The sequence below is a fragment of the Nelumbo nucifera genome, chromosome 6 (genome assembly GCF_055504915.1).
Source record: "Nelumbo nucifera cultivar China Antique chromosome 6, China Antique-T2T, whole genome shotgun sequence".
In the NCBI taxonomy this organism is placed as follows: Eukaryota; Viridiplantae; Streptophyta; class Magnoliopsida; order Proteales; family Nelumbonaceae; genus Nelumbo; species Nelumbo nucifera.
This window is the reverse complement of record NC_142654.1, coordinates 6748281-6772778: the sequence shown is the minus strand read 5'-3', so window position 1 is coordinate 6772778 and position 24498 is coordinate 6748281. Positions and strand designations below refer to the sequence as shown.

Sequence of the window (24498 nt, the reverse complement as noted above, 5' to 3'; positions counted from 1 at the left end):
TGCTCAACTTAGGAATCAATCTGATGTGATTGGTCTAAGTTTTGGTTGAAGCTGCTCTGAGTTGCATCACCATATACACCTAATAAATGAAAGATATACCCCCTCTATTTTCAGAAACTCTGCTAACAGTCACAGGTGAGTCACTTTACCTGAATTAGAGTTGTGGGTGCTTGTATCCTTCTTTTTCTTCTTAATAAGTCAATGCTTATTGATTAAAATAAAATAATATGTATGCCATTTTATTTTTTTATTTTCAGTAAGGTTGAAAATATAGTGAGATAAAATTAAAGAGTTGATGTTTAGGATGATTTATTTGTGTAGGATTAGAGAAGAAGGAAATAATGGAATATAAAGGTTTATTGTCTCTAACGACAATGTTACAATCCATTTGTCCCATGTTGGTAGTATGGGATGCTAATGTGAGGTATCCCACATCGGTAGTATGGGATGCTGTTGTGGGGTATATATGTGTTTGGGTTCCCTCCCTCTAACTGCTAGCTTTTAGGGGTGAGTTCTCCTAAGGCACATAACAGATAATTCAAGAAAGGTGATGAGTTCTTTGGAAATTGTGATTCTTTAGATATTACTTATTACATAAATCTACAGTGCATTAATGAGTTTCCATTAGTAATATCTTTTAATCACTCATAAGAAAATCATTTTATGTTCAATAAATTTAATTTGGATGCATGCTTAGCTGTATATCACTTAATCTCAAGGAATTGGAAAAATCTGATGTTATAAATATATTAACCTTTTATTTTCCTTATTCTTCTTATATACTATCAGTTTTTCAGTTACAAATGTGGCAGGAGTGCCCAATCAATACTGAAAAGGCATTTATGTATTTCCTCCTTGTAATCTAAATAACCACATTTTTTTTTTATAATTTTATTCCTTCTCTCAACTTTCTGTTTCTCTCATTTTCTATCAAGCCAAACACAGCCTAAGTTCATACCAAGAAACCATATTCCATCTATGTCTTGGTTGAGTGGTTTCTTTTACATTGACTATATGGCCTTTGGAAGATATCATCACTCTCTCAAACACGGCTTTGAGGGCCTTATGCTGTTGAAAGCCTGAGGTAATCTTGTTCTCTTGTTTAAAATTTCCACATTTGTGCAATTTTAAACATTTTCTTGCACATAGGGATTACAAGTTTATATATGTTTCTAGTGGTGGGATTGTCTGTGCATGTGTTGATGCTAAATCTAGTCAGGGGGTTTCATATTGTTTTATGTTGTTTGCATATTTTTGCAAAGAAATGCTCAATAATCATGGGGATATGAGATTTAATGCATTTTGTATGACGTTTAACATAGCTGGACAGTGTTTCCTGCATTTTGTATGATGTTGATATTACTTGCGCCAATCAGTTAACACAAATCCTTGGTTTGAAATTGTCAACTTACCATTCATGATATCTAAAGGTCTTGATCTGGTTGAACCATCACAACTTTTTATTATTTTCCATTTTTTAGGATATTTCCTTGGGAATAGGTTGTAGTGGTTCATTTACTGAGATTGGCTTAAATACCTAGGAATCTTTCATTTGGCAACTTATTTTGGGGCTCAAAAGGAGTCTCTGTATTCCTCTTTCCACCCTTACGAAAAATTTTTGGCCCAAAAGATATTGCCTAGCGTTCAAAATAGAGCCTCTTTTATGGATCACTTCTAAATTAAGAATGTGATGGTAAATATCAATTGGTCAAAACTCCAATACAAGGTCAGAGGAAGGGCTAATATGGACTTTAGGATTGAACATGTACCTAATTGGGTGGGGCACTACCTGATCAACAGTTTGGAATTCGGATTGGCCATACATAAGAAGGTAGGAAGATTTGAAGATCTTCCTAGAAATTGGAGTTTTTAAAATCAATATTGTCCCTTAACTTTCCCAATAAGTCATTTTTTTTTTGTTATTATTTGCATTTGAACTTTGAACTTCATTATATATATATATAGGAAAAGTTAATCAAATGTTACCATACAAGAAACATATCATAGACACGTACAAGTTGCTTAATCTAATATAGATAATAAAGTATGTAATTAGTAATAATATCAGAATAGTGTCTTAATTGAACGCGAGAAATTATGGCAATTAACTAAGCATGAATGTTGAACTTGGTCTCTCCTGTTTCCAGGTTGGTAAATGAAATGAATGATTTCTTTGTACCCTCATTTTCCATTTCCTTCTGTAAACAACCTAGAAGAGGATAGGGGAAAAAATAAACATCAATTTGGGTCTCATTGTGTGGAAAAATCTTTTTTGCATTTAACCATGATGCTGTCTTCATTACAGAGAGAGAGAATGAAAACCATCTATATCTTGGAAATTTATCAAGAATGTTTTTTTAGTAATTCATTGATAGGGAATTGGAAATTATATTCATCTTATCTTCGATTCATATTCAGTTCTTACAATTATTCTTTCTAGTCGATCTATTCTGAGTAGAGAAGTGGGTCTGCACTGGCAATGAAATAATTAGAGGGGTGTAGCTCTTTGATTATAGGCAAGTAGGTAACTTTTCAAAATATCGAGGTCATTGGCTTGATCATATATATTTAGGAAAGTCAAATATAGGTTTCTGCTAACCTCAAATGAATATCTGATACGTGGTGATGCATGATCTGGACAATAAGAAGTATTTGAGGAATTGCCTCACTCTCAAAATGGTTGACCCAGTTGGAGAAGGGCATGAGCAGCAGTTTATTGGATCCAGATTTTCTTTCGGTCTTTTGTGTGCATATTTATCAAAAGCATCCCATCTCTGAGGGGAAAATGCATTAAATTGAGCCAAAGAAAGGGGAAAGAGATGGATAACTTCTAATCTCCAACATGAAAATGAGATATTCTGCAAACAGAAAGAACCTTTGGGTTTCAAGAAGAGATAATTTATAACCATTGTTGATCAATAATCAAAATGAAAGAAAGTATCAAAATAAGAGTTTTTCAAATTTCAAGAATTACATTTGCCAATAAGGATCATATAAGAAATATAATTCAAGGAATGGTGATAACATGTGAAACTTGACACTCTGACACGAGAACATTAATACCATCTGTAGTTGAAATATCAAGCGAAATGTTGATAAAAAGAAGCTTGTAAGTTAGAATACAGAAAGAAATGGCGGAGCAATTGGGTAGTTGTCACACATATATTGTGCAATTCATATGAAATTCTGGGTGGTTCTGTTTCATTGTGTGCGAAAGTCTTGGAACATGAAGTTGACTTTCAAGAAATATATTCATGATTTGTGTAATGTTTTCCCTTGAATTGTGCAGTGCCATATCTTCACATGATAAAGTCAAAAAATAAAAGTTCGGTTTGTTGATGATGTTCTACTATTTGTATCATTGAATACTCAGATTTTTGTAGGAAAGACTGCTTTAAATGTTTCGAGGTCATATTATGGATCAATATTCTTTTGTAACCTATCTGATTGACCATTTTTGAACTCAATGCTTTGGTTGGAAAAATGAAAAATACCACCTATTTGGCTGTGCTTTTTCTTCCCCCTTCTACAGAAACAAATGTTAGTTTAGGTCTTAGAAACAGAATAGAAGTTTGGTTGCAGTTAGGATAGAAGATTAGATTCCAAAGACATGCTATCCACCAATTTGGTTATTTTTTCGTACATGATTTATTCTTTACACTTTCTGTGGTACTTAAAAAATTACTTGTTGGGCTTGTGTCTTTATGTTTCAGGGGATAGGTATTTACGACCATGGATTATTCCAGTTCCTGAAGTTACTTTTACAACAAGAAGTGAAGATGACGAGTGTTTGATAGTGGCAAGTGATGGGCTTTGGGATGTGATGTCCAATGATGAGGTTGGGGAGATGGCTCGTCAAATTTTGAGGCGGCAACGCAGGCTCCCAATGGGTGACCGGAGTTCATCTTCACCGGCACAAGCTGTTGCTGACCATCTTACTGATGTAGCATACAGGAAAAACAGTTCTGACAACATCTCAGTCATTGTTGTGGACTTGAAATCAAAGAGGAAGCGTCAGCAAAGAGAATGAGAAGGATAGTAGGATTTTTCCTCCAACACCCTCTCCATAACAGTCCAAATTCTCTTTCAAAGCCAGGGATACGATAGTCATAAGGTTTTCCTTCTTGATGGATGGTCTAGTGCTCCAATGGTGAAATCAAGGCAGAGGGCAAAATGTGAATGTCGTAGAATTGCCACCTGCGGCTACAGTTGCGTTGCATAAAGCTGCCTTTTGACAGGCCTCAGTATTCATTGCTTGTCCAGTTGTGGTGCCGTGGTACTGCAGCTCCCGTTGTAACAGCCAAAGTTTGGTCTGTTAGTATAATACACTAGATCAATCCTTAATTTTACCTGGTTTGATCCTGGAGAAAAGTAAGATGGTGCACCATTTGTTTACAGGAAAGAAAGGATATGTTTCTTTTTTTCTTTCTGGTCCAACTTCCGTCTCATGCCTAGCCTTCATTCCTACAGGCTGTTTTCCCATAAAATGGACATCAGATTTTTTGGACCGAAAGATTTCAGCTATTATTCCTGCCTCTTGCATATCGTTTTCACTTTTCACTCATTCTGATTTGTTTTGATGTAAATGAAAATTTTCTGCCCATTTGGGAAGGGTTCGGATGAATTAGGCACGAAGTTGTAAGCACGTGAGCACTTGACTGTCCTTTAAAAAAGTTAAAATACCCTCACCCTACCCTTGAAAAAGATTAATGCCCACTTTTGATGGTTGTCAAAATATTTATAAGTGTTCATTTAAAATGTTTACTTTAATGCAAGGTTTAAAGTATTAACACGTATCAGCTAATATGTATCATTCTGGGACCCCTTCGATACACCCCTATAGTGGGTGTATCAGGGGTTTAACCGGTTCAGGGGGTAGAGGAGTTCTAAACTGATTGCAAAAAAAAAAAAAAAATCAAAAGCTGTATTGATTTGCCCGATGTATTTTGAACTCTGTTAAATGTAAAAAATTTGAGGGGGACTGAACTATAATTAAGCCTTAATGGCCCAAGCTTGGGCCTTTTATAAACTAACCAGATTGTGCCCATTGCGCATTTTTGACTTTGGGATTGCTGGTCATCCCATGGCGCATTTCAGATTGTGCCCAAGATTTGCCAACTTGTCTATTGCCTGGTTTTCTGGACAGTTTTGAATTGGACCTCGTTCAGTCCAAAATCAATTTGTACGAATTGAACGGACATTGGATTGGACCAATCCGATCTAAAATATTTATTAGATTGGATTGGACCAGGTCCTTCCGTAATAAATTTATGTTGGATTGGATTGGATTAAGCTAATATCTGGTTCATTGATAATTTGATATAAGATACAAATATAGGTGTTAATGGACTAAGTTTGAGTTGAAACCAATTAGATCGGTCTAAAATGATCTAAAATATTCATTGGATTGGATTGGACCTATCCATTTATAATGGATTCACATTCGACTGGATCAAATTGGACCAATTCCAGTCCAATGACACCCCAACCTCCTTGTACACATGAACAAAATTTGACCATGTATTACTGCCATGCAAGATCGCATGGTGGTTTTAGATTTTGCGATTGAGGCAACCCCAAAAAGGTGTAGATCTCATTTCTGTTGTTAGATAAAGTGGGCCGGTTTAACAAACCAAAATTTGTGTCCTGAGTCAAATTAAAAACTCATCCTACAGCTTGAATAGTGGGTTTCAACTCCTTGAGCATTTGGTGCCTTGACAAATGAAAAATGAAAAATGAATAGTGGGTTTCAACTCCTTGAGCATTTGGTGCCTTGCATTTAATGGGCTGCCCTTTTATTTGAGAAATTGAGATTACGTCTAAAGAACCACTATTTCTTGTTGCATCGCAGACGTATAAAGTAGCAATCTTCTCTTTGAGCTTGCTAAGTAACTTCTCGGATTTTTGAGAATCCGGTAGAACATAATCAGATACTGCCTGGTAGATGAGATGTCGTGTTAATATTGACTGATAATACTATTTTTCTTTCCTTTCATTCTACATTTGTGAGTGATCATCATCGGGCTCAGAGAGCGTGAGTCTGCGACAGGAGAGGAGATCATACAAATAATTTTAAAAATTAATGAGGATTAAACCCTAGTTTTGATGGAAGAAGAAGAGATTCCCTGAGGTTCTTCTTTTGTCGCCAGTGTTGGTTGTGCAGATGCCACTGTCGGATGGATGGCTGCCATCCAAAACCATTAGGGTTAGTTTTCCTGGAAGTAGAAGAGATGCAAGAAAGATGAGATGCAAAAAACATAATACGGTTGATCTGTCGCCGGTGATGATTTTGCAGTCGCCGTCGGGCGGAGAGGAGAGCGTGAGTCTGCGACAGGAGAAGGGAGGAGAGGAGCCGAATGCGCGACCAAGGTTTAAAATTTTGATACGATACACCCAACGTATCATATCTTTTAAAAACCGATACAGGATACACATGGAAATCGGACGTTTTGTCTTTTTTCATACATATCGGACCCGTATTGGGGGCGTATCAGGGGTGCATCAAGGCGTATCGGTAGTGTATCGACGAAAAAGATACGACTAAAAACTAAAAAAATTAAATGAGGAAAACAAACTTCTTTTCCCCAAAATAAGCCTTCTTTAACTCCTAAATGACTCTAAAACTCCAAACTTCATTCCTAGAGTGCTAGATTTGCAAAATTTTGTAAGAAACAAGTGTGAATCGTTATTTTTTATAAAGATTTTTCAAAATTTGAAAAAATATGGCAAAATAGGTATTTTTTTCAATCTTTTATAATACCTTGTGATTTATTTTTTTTCTTGAATGTTTAAATTTATGTTGATCTACATTTCTTATGTTCAAAATTACAATTTTTTTTTGTGCTATCAATAGATTTATGGAAATTTCATGAAAATATTTGGGGAAAATATAAATTAACAAAAAATTTGAAAATGTAAGTTTTTTCTCTACCTATAAAGACTAAATATGTTTTAGATCTATGGATTTATCTATCATATCCATAGAGCAATTGAAATTTCTTCTTTAATATATATATTTTTTATTTTTTATATTTTTAGAAATAAAAAAATAAATAATAATAAATTATATTTTATCATTTGAACATAACAATTGAATATATTATAATTCTATGGATGATCTATCATGTCCATAGACCAATTGAAATTTCTTTTTTAATAATTACTTTTTTATTTTTTTAGAATTAAAAAATAATTAATTAATTAATTATATTTTATCATTTGATCACAATGATTGAATATAATATAATTTTATGGATGATCTATCATATCCATAATTGAAATTTCTTCTTTAATAATTATTTTTTAATATATTATATAATGTTTATTTATTTTTTATAATTTTTGGAAATGAATAATAAATAATAAATAATTATTAATTATATTTTCGCATAGAAGTTGTGTCAATGCATGTTTTATGGTTGGATAGGAGAGTTGGATTTTTCTCATCCCATAAAACATTAAAACTTAAGAATTATAATTTATAAATTATAGTTAAACATAGGATTTTTAATAAAATTATAATTAGCTATAATATATTTCTTCATAAAACCATTAAAATATATTAATTTAATATATATACATCTCATTGAGGTCTTATATTTAATGTTGTTAATGTATTTTTATGATATATAAAAGTATTTATAGTATTTTCAAACATATCTATACATATCTTAGTTTTTCTCCGATAAACATACATATCTAAAACGTATCCCGATACATATCTTAAAATTATCTTTCCGATATATTTGGCGTTTTCAATACTTTAAAGCTTATGCGCGACACCACTACCAGCAGAAACCACAACGGGTTTAAACCCATTCGCACGCTCCAGCATCTCATACGGTTCGGAGAACACGCGGCGCGTCCTCCGAATGCGCGAACGGGGCGCGGACAAAACGAGCCTGGACAGAAGCCGGACTCTACCGCTTCACGGTGCTACGCTGTGCTGTAGTTTGTGGTGTGCTAGACTGCTAGTCATGGAACTGCTGCCATTTCTGAGGATGCTTCTGAGCTTCAAGGAATTGCTACCATTTTTTTAATGTATTTTTCTTACTTTCTTTTTAATTTCTTATTCTAATTCATAATATATACTTTCAGATCTTTCTTCTTGGTTTGTTTAGGGAGGATTGCTTTTGGTTTGAGTGGAAACTTAAGCTACTTCAATTGAATTATATGTATCGAGTTGCCTCTCAGGAATTATAGTTACTGGTGACCACTACTGTTCATATTTCATTTTGATTAAAAACCGGCATTAATGGCATTAAGAATAACGGAATAATGTTATGTCTTCAGAGTGTTAGTTGGTTGGAGCAAATCGGAGATTTGGATCAGAATTGGTTGTGCTTGGACAAAAAATGCTGTAGCCCTATTAGCAAATCAATCTTAATGTCGTGCTGCCTTTTACCCTCTTCTCTAGGAGATCATTGGTTCTAATTTGAATCCTCATTTTACGAGAAAAGGATTTTATCTGAAGTTCAGCCTACACGATAGGTACCGATTTGCTTTAGTTTTTCTGTATTTCCTCATTCTTTTCTATTCTCAAGTGTTTATGGAAAATAGTGGGCATGCCTCCACAGACCAAGAATAGGATCTGTGAGAAGCATTCAGAAAAGGAAAAGAAAGGAAAAAAAATGTCCTGTAGGAGGGGAGGACTGAGGACACCATACAAAAAACTCGGTTTGAGCCATGGCCATAGAGCAAAAGCTTAAACTTTCTTGATGTTGATTTTTAGTCATATAGTTCCAAAAATTCTCTTCCTACATTCGTTTACTTTGAGAAAATTCAGTATTATCCAAGTTCATACTTGATGAGAAAGGTTTCATGGCTACAATTTAAATAGGAATATATGACATTCAATTTTGACATATTCCCAGGAGCATATATTACTTTACTAAGTAATAATCAGACGTTCACTATATAAGAAGGAAAGAACCAGGAAAAGAATATCTGGAGTTGCATTTTTTTTTTTTTTTTTTTGAGGAAGTCTGTAGTTGCATTTTGAAATACCTCTTTCGTAGCATAAGATAGAACTTTGGGTCGCAAAAGGGTGTATTCCTTTAAGTCCCGGTAGTAGCTTTAATATTTTGTTCTTGTTGTAAATCAAGCATACTGTAAGCGGGTATGATTGGCTTTTCATTTCATGCACAATCCTGTGGTTAGCAATAGTGAGGCAGAGAGGATATAGAAAGGGGTTTGGGGTTGTGGAGACAGAGAGGAGAGAAATAAGAAAGTGCGTGCATTTTAATGATTTAACGATCTGAATGTTCTATTCAGAAAAGAATTTCTTGGCATCATGTTTCCACAGGAGGGCACATTGTAAATCAAGCATACTCCTGCTTGATATAAGGTCTTAGGAGTGGGGCTGCAACTTGGGTGAGCTCAGAATGAGCTTTTCTTTTTTCTTTTTCTTTTATTTTTTTTAATTTGAGTGGGCCTGGGCCCGATGTTGTGTAAATTCTTAATTCAGGTATCCAACTTGCACCCCTTCTTAGGAGTATCAGTTATAGTTGGACTGCTGGTTACTTTCTTGGTGCAAGGTTCTTCCACGTGTTCTGTGTTCTACTTTTAGCCTCAGGTGAATCTTTTTTATACCCTTTTCTTAATAAGTCATTTTTCTTATTAGAAGATTAAAGAAAAGGAGTCTGATGCATATCTGATACTTGGTGACTTTGAAAGGCCTGAATCATGGATAAGGCCATATCGTCTTTTCATGCAATGATAAGGTTTCTTATGCAATTTCTTTCACATAACTGTAATAATAATAGAAGTCTATTTAGCATAAGCCATTCTATATGAAAAAGTTATTTCGATGGCATACAGGTAATAGTTTAAACAAGAATTGCATCAAAATTTCTCTAAATAAAGTTGTTCATATGCTTGATAATGGATCAAAATAAAAGCAATTCCTGGCACAGCCAAATTTTAAGAAAAAGAATGGAGTATCCTTAGTTAAGCAGGGCTTTCATTTTTCCTTGATCTATCTTCTTATATCCAAATAGCACTTTACAAAAACATAATAAGGATATCTCCATACTGCAGAGTTTGAAATCAAAAACCTTGGTTTGATCTTAAGTACTTCATTGGAATTTAAGTGATTTGATCAAGAAAGAGGTTCTTTCTCTTGGAGAAAGGGTACTTTCTTGGCTATTTTATCAACTCATATAGATTGTAAGTGAAGCGAATGCGAGGAAGAGCTGCCATTTAATAAATGCAAGTAAAAACTAGGACAACTTTGTCACTTCTCTTTACTTTAGGCCAAATATAGCCTCTGTATATATGCATACATGTCAAGTTCCTCATCTAGAATTAGTTGAAAGGATTCTAAGATACTTCCATATCTTCTCCTGCAGGTAGAGGATCCTACGGACATTTAGTGACCTAATCTTATAGAATGTAGATTAGGAAGGCGATCTAGATGATTATAAGTTGACTACTGGGTATTGCTCACCTGTTGATGGGAATCTAGTCATATGGAGAAGTAAGAAGTATTCTATACTCTGTTGTTGCACATCTAGTATTGAAACCAAATATAGAACGATGACTCATGCACTTCTGACCTGCTATAGGTGAAAATTTTGTTAATTGGGCTGGGTCTTGTTGTTGTAAAAATTGCAAAGCTAATAAACACCTAGGATTCTTGATATAATATTTCCAGCAATCCTAGTAAACATAAAAAAGACTATTTGCCAATACTGGTTCCTGTTATCCAGGCTCAAACTTATCAGCCTGATGTTTTACCATCACAACAAAGAATCCTGTTCAATATGATGGGACAAAACACATTGAAGTTGAAGGACAATTTATAAGAGAGTATTATTTCTCAAAAAGTGTAAAGGGTCATTACCTAATGCCAAATATTTTCTTGCATGAAGTAGCTTTTCTCATTCTCAACCCACATTCTCATTCTTGTCAATCTGAACCATGTTAAATCCTTGGATTTGTATGTTTGCTACTCTGATATTATTTTCTCTGTTTTGTTATTATTGTCAACCTGTATGGTCATGCTTATCAGCCCAAGATTTTACTGATCCACCAAGAAGTTTGTTTAGCACTGATAAAGATAAAATACCATCTAATAAACATTCTGGCTAAGGTAGTACTTTGGTCAAAGCTAGAGTATATCTTTAGCAAGTTGAACATGATTGACAACTATTCTCTGCTTGAAAAGGAGCTTAGGGATTATAGCATAGGTATAGTAAAATTTTAATGGCAATATTGTGAATTTTCAATGATAAGACTAATAATGATGGTGTTGATTGTCCCTAACTCAGTTTTTTCTCCCCCACCACATTCTTCTGTGTCTTCTCCTTCCCAATTTCTTAATGATAGACAAATCTAGTATAGGGCCTAAGAGTTATATACTGGAGTTATTTATTTTATTTGGTCTTTGGCCCATGGTTTGCAAATAGTTTCTTTGAGGGGAATTGCTTGTATGTTCTCCCTCATAGTTCTAACTTTTCTTGGGTTCTTCTATAAGATGAGTTATTACACTTGGTAGCTTTCATTCAGATGATACATGAGAAGATGTATATGGAACTAATACTTCTTGGGATTGCATAGTTGCTCTTCTCCTGTTATCTCCAGTAGTCTCTCAAGAAGCAAGGCGCCATTACTTGGTGTAATGGTAAAATATCGGGATGGCAAGTATGAGAATGCAGGTTCAAGAGTTGTCTGAATTTTGAAGTTATTGGGAAAGTTGAATGTATAATCTTTTGTCTTTATATAGAAAGAATTTAAGTAGGTTTCATCATCTTTTGCATCAAACAGCATAGCATCACTTGGTCTCTCTTGATAGTTAGCATGCTATACATCACTGTAAATACCTCATAGACAAAAAACCATGTAACTTCTGAATATGTGGCTTTTCCCCGTTCTTGTTTTATACCTTAACATGATCACAATCTTATCAGGAAGAAAGTGCCACACATTCTCTGTAATTTTCTAGTCACAGATATATACACAAAAAAAAAGGAAAAACGTTGGATAAACATGGATAGTTAAAATGAAGTTCATCTTTGATTTTCACTGTGCACTTGCATCTATTGGCTCTTGGAATATGGTACTATGTTACCCAGATATGGCAAAGATACGGCTGGACATGGTGTCTGATACAAAATTTACACTAAAAATTAATTGACAAGAAACGGAACCCTTGTACAGATATCTAGGTAACATAATGTTTTTTTGGTAGAACCTATTTATCATATTTATGGTAACATTCTGAAAAAGCAAATCTACATTTTGATTCAAAACCAATGGATATTGATGTACTAACTGGATACCTGGCACCATGAATTTGTGCTTGCTTTAAGATGAAGAATGAAAGGATGCACTACAGACTTATGGATTGCTACTACTATGAATGAGTGGTATCTCAACTCTGAAGGAAAGTGTGATGCTTTCTCCTAGTATTGATGCCAAGAACCTTCCAGAGTGATTCTACACATCCTACAGCCAGTCCCAGAGGAAAATTTAAGCCCCATTAAACCCCAATTTTCAAAACCGTAATTATGAACTTCTAACCCAATTTAACTTCTTTACCTTTCTAGTTTTCCTTTGGTCCTCTTGAATAGAGTTCTTTCTTCTTTTCTGCCAAATATCCAGTGTATCATATATGCTTCAAATCTCCTTTCATGTTAAATATCCTGATAAACCATGTAGTTGGCGCATCCACATGTTAAATTACCTGATTCAACTTTCATTTTTTAGGATTAATCCTTTCTTGTTGTTGGCCTTTGCATAACCATTCTCTTATGGACTGCTGCCAGCCTGCCATATTCTCCTATTCCTGTTACTCTGAGGAACTCCTCGTGGAGTTTTTCCATCCTGGTATCTATAGGGTCTTCCTTAGATTGCTAGGTTCCATTATCAACTCCTTAAAGATGCTATTGAGTCTGGTAAGCCAATCAAGACTCGGTTCAATGTGTAACTTGGTCAACACTGATACAAGTATGATCTAGTACTAGCTTGAGTTTGCAAGGTCCATTGTGTCAGTGCATAAAATATACAAAATTTAGCCACATTATTCGTGGGAAAATTGAATCACACAAAAGAAGAATAAGGTACTATGCATTTCTTACCAATCAAAAGAAATAAAAAAAAGAAAAGAAAATTGTTATGCTTTGTAGAGATCATAAACTTTAATGATGGCTTCCCTTGTGAAAAGAAAGGAGGATAGAAATGATAGGGGAAGTGCGAAGGAGAGGGCATGGATAGTAAGGGTGTCAATGGACTGGTTTTGGATTGACCCCGTCCGGTCCGAAATCAATTTGGATGGATTGGACGGACCAACAAGATATATTGGATTGGATCAATCCGATAAAATATTTATTAGATTGGATTGGACCTGGTCTGTCCGTAACAAATTTATATTGGATTGGGTTGGATTAAGCCAATATCTGGTCCATTGATATAAGATAAGAATATATGTGTCAATGGACCGAGTTTGGGTTGAAACCAATCTAAATCAAAATGAATTCGACAGCCCAGACAGTGAATTGGACTGGTTCAAATTGGTCCAAAACATTCATTGAGATTGGATTGGACCTGGTCCATTTATAATGGACTCACATTGGACTGATATTAAATTGGAACCTCACCAACACAAAGAAATGTTACTGGGAGTCTCACCATTGTAAGAGAAGTCTCATTCCTTGAGATCAAAGAACTTGTAGGGCAAACAAGGGAATAAAAAAAACAAAAGAGAAGTTACATTGTCAGTTATGGAGGAGGCAGGAGTTTGCTTAAGATGGAAACCATTACTTAAACCATGGTTGACCTCATTGAAGTAACAAAAGAAATTAAAAAAAAAAAAAGAAAATCTTGGCATTTCCTATCCTAAAAATTATCTCTTCTAGAAGTGGACCCGTCCCAGGTCCAATTGTGAGCAACTCAAAGCTTGTTTGTAGCCGTCACAGTTAAGTTAAGACCTAGTAAACCATAACACCAGTTAAGTTAAGACCTAATAAACCATAACACCAGTTAAGTTAAGACCTGAGGAGTGATGTCATTCATTCATCCAACATAACTCAAGTGAAATCGTAAAAATAACCAAATGCTCCCAAGTCCACAAAAAAAATCACATCATAGACATGTACCCTGTTCATAAATTGTCTACAACTTGGTCTCATTGGATAGATATCTGAATTAAATTTCTAACAGTATCAAAATCATGGCATTTGAGCATGTTTTGACATATAAAATTGCGACCTAAAGTAGAATGACAGGATTGTATCACAGGACATTGAAACTTGGGTGAAATAAAGCTTCATGTCATTATTATTAAAAAAAAAAATCTTTAATTGATATTTATCCATCCAAAAATATCTTTACTCTCTTTCCGTGTGTTCCCTGCAAGGAAATCATGTCCTGTTCAGCTTATTTGGATAGGATTTTGGAAGAGCAAGCTACGAAAGCTGCTGATATAGCAGATGACACTGTTTATAACGTCTTCCAATGAATGAGGATTCTTGCAGAGCTTAACAGAATCAATGCTGCAGGAAGAATTTCTGTCAAAAGTAAGTAAGAAAGCAATTTTAAAGTTAACTTTTGGATAACCCCATTTGTGCCCTCAAGTTTCCCAATTATTCTCAAGCAGACATTCTTGATAAAGAAGAGAAGTTATTTGTCAAGAAGGTCCTACAGAAAGCTAATTCTTCGATGCGTATCTCACCCTTCTGCACAGTTGCATTACAACCTCATATTCATTTATGTTTGTTGATTTGGTTAGCTCTATTTTATCCCACAACACTTATCCTTAGTGTTAAAAAAAAAAAAAAACTGAAAAACCTTTTATAACTTTTCAGTGCCCATTCGGTTCAGTGGTGTTGAAAATGATTTAACACAGTATTTTAAACTAAGAGACAATGAGCTTAAAAGAAATCAAGAACATGAGCAGCACTGTTATTTATGCAAAGGAATTTATAATTGGGCGTCATGTGAACTACAGATTTGGTTTGCACCTGTTATTTAAGCAAAGAAATTTATGTTTGTGCCAAAAGCTTAGTTTGGAAAGAGTACAAATACAAATATGTACAGTGTAAAATAATATAAAATTCAAGGTTTTGCACTCTACATATTTGTATTTGTACTCCTTCCAAACTGAGTAAAAAGTACACAAATGGACATGCTTAAGCATATATGATAACATTCATGCATGTTGAATAGACCTATTTTCTTGTTTAATTGACGACCAACTTCAAGGGGAGACAATGCATAAGGGGAAGAAGTTGTTCCTTTCCTTTGAAAGTTTGGTACATTACCAATATAAACATTTGATCATTCTGTGGAAAAAGGTAATGAGTATGGCAGAAGAAACTTGCAGTAAGTAACCACAAAATTAGTAGATAATTCTATCCACCAAATAAAAAGAATGTAGTAGAAAATAAGTTTACTTATTCCCCATTCCTTTTTTTTCCCTCTTGTCGTTAAATTGGTGGATCACCTGTGATGATATCCACATCTGCCATTACCTGGCACTGTCTACATCATGAAAATATCACCTTTAGAGTACATTATTATTATTATTATTATTATTTTCCCCATTATCAATTCCATTCAAACCCAATATTACCTGTAGAGTTTATCATGTCCAGGTTGGGATTCTTATCAACATAGATGAAAGCGATGGAAAGAAGGAATCATAATCTGTGCAAAGAAAAACATAAAATGATATTCCTTTCCCTTTCCACCCACAGCTTTTGTTCTTTCACAAAAAGAATGGATACGACCACATAATTGTGAAAACCATGGGAGAGTGTGTTTATGTGCGATAACTCCTCCGTGTTGTAGCCTTGCTGCATTGCAGCCTCTCCCCTCCTCTCTCTTCTCTTGTGTGGCTAAGGAATAAAGGGAACATGAACATTTCTGATTTTCTTCCCCTGGTAAGGTTTTGCTCTGAAATTGCACCCAGAGAAAGGCATGACAAGGACCACTGCTGTCTATTAAAAGCTAAAGCGCCCATCTCAATGATTATGGTGATATTTCTCTCCTTTTTCCCCTTTTGGTTAATCCATGATTCTCACATCCCATCCCTGGTGTGCTGTTTTTATTATTCTCCACTTACAAAATCTACTCACCGTTGGAACAAGGACCTTTGATGGATTGACGACGTGCCAACTGGCTAAGTTGGTAAGGTGATCTCTCATTGGTTGTAGCGGAGAGGGTTACCTCCCCCGTTCTGTGACTGTGAGCGCTTTGTTCACTTGAACCGTCAGACATGTTTCTTTCTGAACTGATTCTAACTTTAGATGAAATGGGAGGATGAGATTGTATCTTTCTGATTTTTGGGAAATGATGCATCAGAAGAAGAAACCATCCATGCACCAATACTAACGCATCAAATACTCTGCATTTGTGAATTATTGGTGGATCACCTGTTCATATGTCAGAATTGGGGTTGGCAACGGGAAAAAGTTGCCAAGATGCTAGTACTTGTCTTAATAATCTTCAATCTTCATATTTCATTTCTTTCTCCATGAATCATGAAATGGCTGTGACATTTTTCATGGTGAATTAAGAATTATTTTACCTTTTATTTCCGTTTCCATCCCTTTTTACAGTAACTCCCATATACTACCTACAAATTCTTCCCACGTCTCTACCCACACATTACACTATAGGCGTGCATTGGGAATATCTCTTTTACCATCATTCATGAGAAAAGTTTGTGGGTAGAAGATCCATAGTGCTTTTACAGCGCCACACCCTTATTTGCTCTGATTTAAATGGCAAGAACAAGTTAGCTAAAATATGTCTCAAATATTTCGACTTGAATTTTTTTTCATCAATTTCATGTTGAAACCAATGGAACCTTGACAGGGTATTAAAATAATAAGAACCATTGAATAGATCATTAAATACTAATATTCTTTAAGTTCTTCTCCCACATATTCACTTTCATGCATATATGCTCTTTTTTTTCTTGAAATGCGAAACCTAGCTGCTTCTGATACGTTTTCTTTATTAGTAAATAAGATTCTATGCTCTAGCCTGATATGGTAAATCATTTCCGTAAAAACACCAAGCTTCCCAGTCAGCAAATTCTGGGTGTTTTTAGATTCGGTTGCAGTTTTTTCATCTTTAATTATTTCTTTTTTTCTTTCTTGCTTTCTTGCTTGCCTTCTGTTTTAGTTGTTTTTCTCTGTGTCTCTGTCTCTGTCTGTGTCTCTTTTTTTTTTTCTTTTTGCCATGGTAATAGTGGTAAGTTCGTGGATGGGTGGGTCGATCTCATCTCAGCAGCAACCAAAAGAAGCCCCAAGGACTAGGATCGGCCTACTGTTTCCCCGATTCCAAAAATGAGGGTGGTGGGTGGAGGCGTGGAGGGGAGACTCCTATTGAGCAATGTGTTTGTCTCCATAGGATTGCAGAACAACAAAGAAAGATGTTTATTATAATTGCTTGCCCGTGTGCCTCACGGGAAGCAGCATCTCTGGTCTGTGACCCACAGAAGGGACATGGAATGTGGTTCACTTCAGAATTGTTGTGTAAAGGCTTGTGAAATGTGAAAAGTAATAAAAAGGGTTGACTTAAAATAACTCCTTTGTTCGGTGTGAAGTACAATTCTGAGATGAAATGAAATAAAGAAAGGAATGGTGTGTGTGATGCTTCCTAATGTACGCGGAATTATCCACCAAAATGGCAAAATGTGGTGGGTGGGTCCATTTCCAATTCCCTGATTTCTATTAGACGAATGAAAGAAATGGGAATAGCTTCAAAGAAATATTTCAGTAGTGGCTCACAAGCCATCCAACTGAAGAACAACCCAATAAATTTATTGATTATAATTTTTTTTTTCTACTTTTGGAGATCCATGCTCTGCCCTGTAGCTGTAAGTAAGGCTCCAGGTTCTCTCACTCTCAATCAAATGAAATAATTATAAGTTTATAACAAGCTGAATATCGAAAAGGTGCTTTTGTTCAGAATAACTGTCTAATCTCTCCTCTAAATGCGCTTTCCATAGAATCGACTACAGCGTCCACTTTTTTGCTTACCAAATAACAGTTTTGTTGGCTTGAGTTTGCTTTTTTCTTCTTTTTTTTCCCTCTCATGAACTTTCTTTCATTTCACCAATAACTTTCTCTCGTCACAAAAAAAAAAAAAAAAAAAAAAGAAAAGGAAAATTAGGGTGAAAGGCTTAAAACATACCCTGAGATTTGGGAAATTAATTTAAGGCCTCATTCGTTTTTTTGATAAGTTATTTATCCGGGTAAATGCATTTATCCCCATAAACAATACCCAAGAAAATAAATTTTCCTTGGTCCCCACTTTAATCTGAAAAAAGAACATGTATTTCTTGATTAATGGAAACCAAAATCCCATTCACCAACTTTTCCCCTTTTAAACTTGCGAAAAAAGAACACCCCCTAAATGTACTCTCAGTTTTCTCACAGGACTTAAATATACTTTGTCTCCATTATTATTAATAGTGTTAAGAAAAAAGGCAATATTACCCCTTTGGTATAGAATGCTGTCTTCTCCAATTGTTTGCAACATCTTGCTGTTGTTGATGATAATGCCCATTTGCAACATTTGTTTTTTTCCTTCATCGGCATCTCTTTGCAATATACCAGTCAAGCTGAATGTGTTACGATGGACAAGCTGGGCAGGACGAATAGAAGAGCACCGAGTGATGTGCAAAGAAGCAAGTCAGAAGTGGATGAGCAATAGATAAAAATCATGCTGAATTGTAAAAGTCAAGCTGAATGTGTTAAGATGGACAAGCTGGGTAGGATGATTAGAAGAGCACCAAGCGATCTACATTAATGAAGCAAGTTAGAGGCCTGGAAAAGGTCTTCCGGGGAGACGCACATCAGTGCTCAAGGCAATAAAACAGACAAGAGGTCACCTAAGCCAAACTTTTAAGGACAAGCTAGTCTTAACCAAACAGAGCAAAAGAGTAAGAAAGCAAGAGAGGCTAAAATACTAAGAGTCAAAAGAGAGAGAAAGGGCAAAGTAGGGTTTCTCAAATATTAAACTTTTATTTTTTGGAAAGATCTCAAATATTAAACTAATCATGAGACCTCATATCATATGGCAAGGGCATGTAATGTTTCATTAGGGTGAGGGTATGTTTAATTAAGTTGAGTGGTGTTAGAGTTAGATGCCAAATATATATATTTGAAAAACGTGGGGTATAAATCTTTCTTTTACCCCAAAAAATGAGGAAATGATCGATGGAGACTTGTAATATTGGTAAGAAAGGTTTTCTATATATTATTACTGATAAGGGGCAGGGGCCAGTAGCTGCTTGGTTTCTCAAAAAATGGAGGCGGCCAGGCCATGAGCCCATGACATCGATGACATGAGTGACGAGAAACCACAAAACTAGGGTTTTCCAAAGTCAACCTATAGACTATAGGACGACAGGCATACCATCCAATCACAAGCTATGACATGATAGACGATCTAAAGGGTTATTCGAATTTAACAGTGCAGGTCTGATTTCTTTGATCTTTGATTGGACGGTGTTCTTCCCAGCCTCCACGTTGAGATCTGAGCTGAGGGATGAGGGATGGCATTCCCCAATCTAGATCGTCAATCTGCAGGGGTAGAGAACTTTCTGGATTAGCCACTTAAAAATTGCCCACTTCTTTTCATGATGCCACGTGTATAAGTGTTGCCTCAGAACGAGTTTATTGCAATTTGCAACCCCCTTTCATTTTTTATACCCCTTCATTTTTGGGGAATTCCGATCTGCTGATTTGCTGATTTGCTGAATTGCTGAATGCTGATCACCATACAATAATATATTGCTGGTCAGTGTCACGTTCATTTTGGGTAGAAGATCCGGACTCCATTTTGGGGCCCATTTGATAGGGGTAGCCTTAGCTTTTTTGCAAGTCTTTTTTCTACTACATTAATACATTAATACATTAATAAGAAATTGAGAATGCATCACCACCACCACCATCAATAATAATAATAATAATAATAATTCAAAAGACTATATATATTAGTCGGAAAAAGTAAAGAAATCAGGCAAGATCCAGAATCCGTTTTAGATATCCAAAACCCGTCCTGTTTGCTAGTTATTTAGTTGTGTTCCTTGCATTTGCTCACCACACCAGAGTGAGGTCCCCGAGTGCCTAGTTCACCCGTTCATGCCGATTTGAGCCTTTAGAGTGGGGTGGGACGTGTAGAGATCGCAAGGAATAGAGTGAATGAAACGCTATAAGATCAACGTCGCTCAAAAAAGAGAAAGCTTTAGAATCAATCTATATACATTTAATTCAAGGCCTGAGAAAAAAAAAAAAAAAAAGAAAAAGCAAAAAGAACTGATATTTTTTCTTTGGGAGGGGAGGGAAGGGGAGACCAGGAGGGGGTATCAAAATGCAATGTCCATGTCCGTTGCTTGGACAATGGACATCACATAATAATCTTTCTTTTTTCCGTCGTGTTAACACTTAATACGCGTGTACAGAGACATGCTTCCTTTCCACCTTGTACTCTGTTCCTTTGCCTACTTGCCTCTGCCCCCCTCTACTATATATACGCGACCTTTGCTAGCTCTCTCTTCATTCCAACTTTCAAGCTCTCTTCCTCTTAGCCCTTTCCCTCTCCCTCTCTATCACCCTATCTCTCTCTAGCTCCTGGAGAGTATTTTGCGTCTCTGTCTCTTTCCCTATATAACTACTTTTTGAAGCCCTCAGCCCTCAACTCATCTCCCCCTCCTCTCTCTCTCTCTCTCTCTCTCTGTTCTTACGTTTCCTTCGCATATATACAAAGGATGGATTTGAAACGCCAGGCTGCTTACATGAGAAAGTCTCTCTTTGATCAGGTCTTCTTCTTCTTCCTCTTCATTTTTAAATCAAACCCAGTTCCAGCTTTGGTAGCTTTATATGATTCTTTCCGATTAAACTTGGTTAGGACATATATGCATGATGCATGCATATATATATATATATATATATATATATATATATATATATATATATATATATGTGTGTGTGTGTGTGTAGTTTACGAATAACAAAATGAGGTTTTAGCGTTGCATTATTTGTTTAAAATGTTAAAGTTTCAGAGTAGGGTGGGGCTGCTTTCCATAGAAAATGGCTACAAGCTGAAAAATCGTTCAACTGAATGTTGCAATGCTCATTGCCCGTCAATTTCTTCAAGGAGCAAGGCGGTTTGGGCAATTTACAGAGTTCAAAGAGTTTAGCTCATGCTCCCTATATGAATATGATGTCTTCAACATAAGAAGATAGATCTATGGCATTCGGCTGTACTGTACATGTACTCTCTTGTGTACTTGTGTATGTGTTTCATGTAAACCCATCTTTCATGCCACCTAGCTAAGTGAAGTCTATCAAGTCTGGGACAGTCGTTAAACAGCCAGGTCAAGACTACTCTTCATCCTCTATGGGCCCCCAACCCCCAAAGGAGGAAAAAGAGAAAAAGAAGGGAAAAGTTACTTGATGTTAATATGCATATCCCTCTTTGTACTCGTGTAGGACTTTTTTTTTTGTGCTTTTTGGGTTTTTTCTATTGAGAAAGAAGTAATATAATATTGGGTTGTTCTTGTTGCAGGGTTACCTTGATGAGCAGTTTATCCAGTTGGAGGATTTGCAGGATGATGTTAATCCTAATTTTGTGGAGGAAGTTGTGACATTGTTCTACAAGGATTCAGCTAGATTGATCCTTAACATAGAGCAGGCAATGTGAGTCGTCTGAGTGAAGTAAATTCGAAACATTTTCTTGCTAATTAGTTGATCTAATATTAATAAAAATTACAATCTCCGTTTGTCTATATATGCAGGGAGAGAAGCCCCCTTGATTTCAATAAGCTGGATACTTACATGCACCAGTTTAAGGGGAGTAGTTCAAGGTACAAAATAGATGATTAACAATTTAATACAGGAGAAATTACTAGTGGGCTAGCTAGCTGCCTTGAACTTGATACAAGATATGTTGAGACTAGACAGACTCTACTATTTCAAAGTGTTAGAGAAGGGTTTAATTTGTTTTCTCATAAGAACACAACTTCAAACTAGGTGGTGTAGAAAGTTGAGACTTCTACAATGAGGTTGTCAGTAATCGTAAATTTCTCTCTTATACAAATAAACATGGTTATATACTTCTTTTTTCTCTTCCTTTTTTGATTTTTCGTGAGATGGCATATACTTTTTTTAACATTGATAACGATATGGGATATGGGAATAATGGCGAAAGAGAATTGAGCTGATGTCATTGTCCTCAATGCATATCTAGTGGCCTGCATTTACAAGGTATTTTATATATATATTTATTAAACGAAAGCGATTTATTGCAGCATTGGAGCTAGAAAGGTAAAGAGCGAGGCCACACAGTTCAGGGAGTTCTGCAAGGCAGGAAACGCAGAGGGGTAGTTAATCTTAACCTTTCTTCTTCTTCTTTTTCTTATTTCACACATCGATCCTACTTCTTTTTTCGTATTAATTTCTTAAGCTTAATAGAATGTCTCTTTGGTAAATCAAAAGGTCAAGAATAAGAAACAAAGAAATAAGAGTCTGTTATCTCTTTAAATGGCTAAAATCTAATGGTTTTTTTTTTCCTATTTCTTTGATGGATGACATTCAATGTTCTGCTGTTTCATATCATCCAAACTCCTCTCCCCACACAATCAAAAACAGAGAGAGAGAGAGAGAGAGATTCTTTATTCCAACCTATAATAATCTTTTTTTTGTGGGTGTTTTTTTTTTTTTTTAATTTGTTGGCAGATGCATGAAGACTTTCCAACAACTGAAGAGAGAATATACAACTTTGAAGAAGAAGCTTGAGACTTATTTTCAGGTCGTTATATCTTCCCATCATAGTTTGGCGGTATTTATTTGCATGCAGCATCTGTTAAATAAGTAAGCCAGATTTGTTATACGAATTGGCCAAATTAAATTTTTGTTCTTATCTATAATATAATTATAACTCAGGTGGTGAGGCAAGCTGGACCCGCTGAGACAGCATGTCGCCCCAAGTGAGGCCTGGAACAAGAGAAACCAATAACCAGAATGACAAGGACAACCATAACTAAGCAAGGTGGCCAAAAAGTGATCGATTCTTGAATTCCAACTGCATTTGCATCCAAGTTCAGTCGCTCATTTAAAATGGAGGGGCCTACGCCTAGCTAGTTACTATAGATTTATTTCTCTGTTTTAGCTTAGGGTGCCCAATAGCATTATTATTATTAAGTTATGTGAGATTTTAATCTTAATTTCAAGGCTTTATGTTTGTTCATCATCTCATAGATTTTATTGTCGTAGCAGTTATATACGTTGCTTGCTTGCTTGCTTTCAGTTGATGCATGAGATTTGCTTGGATTGGACCAGATCCAGATCGTTTTCTTCTTTTCATCATTTCATGGGTTGGTGTTTGGGATTTTGGACTTTGAGTGAGACGTGCCAGGCCCAACCTGACTCTGACCTGGCTGGCAAAACCACGACCCTAAGAAAATGAACAAACAAATAAAGGAAGAGCAGCAAGCAAATTAATGGAAATGGAAACGGTATACGATAGATAGTAAGATACCCAGTGTGTGTGTGTAATTGACTAATTGTGTCCAGACATTTGGTGATTATGGGGTCGGTAGATTGCCGGTACTGGACCGTACCGCTGACATCTGAGAGACAAATTATAATTTTTACACCTCAGACCCATAATCAGTAGCTGTATGGCTTTCCAGTTTTCCTGACCAAATTGTAATTTTTTAATTTTTACAGCAGTGATGGATTCATTTCTTCCCAGTTCCCACCCCACCCAATCAGAAGAATGGTGAATTCAATCTCAAATCCATGGCCTACCCTATTACCATCCCTAAATTAAATATAATGCCATCAAGGATTCAGGATCAGGAATTGAATTCTTCTTGTATTACACAATTAAATTTACAACCCAACGAGAAAAAGAAAAATAAGCCGTTTCTGTGGGGTCCTTAGAACAGTGTGTTTTGTTTGTTTGAGGTGGTTAGAATTGAGAATCCTTCCCTTGCTTCATATCATAGGACTGTCGATGGATTCTGCTGGCATTGTCGGATCAATGTATGTCTTCACTGGCCACTCACCAGTCACCACTCGCCAACCACCTTCTCTTTTGCTTTTGCTTGAATCTCCCTTTTTGGACGTTTAGCTTTACGGCTCCACAGAAGACCTGGCAAAAAGTTGATCCAATCCAACCCGAAAAAACAGGGTTAGGGTTTTATATTTAGCTACCCAAATGTGAAAATGACTCGACCCAAGTCTACCTGAAAAAAATTGGGTTAGGTTGGGTTGGGTCATGAGCCAACCCGTTGATCCGATAGTCAAGTCTAATTGGAATTATTTATGCATTGTTAGATCTTTAATTTTTTTTTATTTAGTCTTTATTTTTTATTGTTTACTCTTTAAATTTTTAAATGTTTAAATTTTTTATTTTATATTTGGATTTTTAAGGTTAATTCTTTTAATTTTGACATTTTTCATGTAATTTTTTTTTAATTTCAATTATTTTTTGGATGATCTAAATTGACCCATAGGTCAACCCTAATCTGAACAT

At 35.6% G+C, this 24498-nt stretch overlaps 2 protein-coding genes and 1 long non-coding RNA gene across 6 annotated transcripts in view; all 3 read left to right on the top strand.

The window, feature by feature from the left end:
* Nucleotides 1-4542, top strand: part of LOC104604491 (putative protein phosphatase 2C 6) — a 37304-nt gene extending 32762 nt beyond the window's left edge. Inside the window, exon 4 of the mRNA XM_010268847.3 lies at nt 3714-4542. Coding sequence (XP_010267149.1) covers nt 3714-4030 — 317 coding nt within the window. The 3' untranslated portion in view covers nt 4031-4542. The remainder of the gene's footprint in view (nt 1-3713) is intronic.
* A 3246-nt stretch (nt 4543-7788) lies between these two features.
* On the top strand, nt 7789-17534 carry LOC109115202 (uncharacterized). Of its 4 annotated transcripts, none has more exons than XR_016077105.1 (3): nt 7789-8208; nt 8293-8490; nt 10350-17534. It is a non-coding gene; the product is annotated as an uncharacterized LOC109115202 (long non-coding RNA). The 4 variants fall into 4 exon arrangements; XR_016077107.1 differs by having other exon boundaries at nt 7789-8490; nt 10350-10477; nt 14357-17534; XR_016077106.1 differs by having other exon boundaries at nt 7789-8490; nt 10350-14516; nt 15594-17534.
* Nucleotides 17535-20503: 2969 nt separating this feature from the next.
* On the top strand, nt 20504-23255 carry LOC104604490 (histidine-containing phosphotransfer protein 4-like). The gene is made up of 6 exons (XM_010268846.3): nt 20504-20776; nt 21526-21656; nt 21755-21823; nt 22268-22339; nt 22695-22767; nt 22902-23255. The coding sequence occupies exons 1-6, from the start codon at nt 20726-20728 to the stop codon at nt 22947-22949; spliced, it is 444 nt and encodes a 147-aa protein (XP_010267148.1). The 5' UTR covers nt 20504-20725; the 3' UTR covers nt 22950-23255.
* The last annotated feature ends 1243 nt before the right edge of the window (nt 23256-24498 follow it).

Excerpts from the sequence above, each read along its gene's own strand:
- LOC104604490 (XM_010268846.3), top strand. The coding sequence starts at position 20,726 with ATGGATTTGAAACGCCAGGCTGCTTACATGAGAAAGTCTCTCTTTGAT. Across the intron at positions 20,777-21,525 it reads GAAAGTCTCTCTTTGATCAG|GGTTACCTTGATGAGCAGTT; the intron begins GTCTTCTTCTTC and ends TTCTTGTTGCAG. Across the intron at positions 22,768-22,901 it reads AGCTTGAGACTTATTTTCAG|GTGGTGAGGCAAGCTGGACC; the intron begins GTCGTTATATCT and ends ATTATAACTCAG.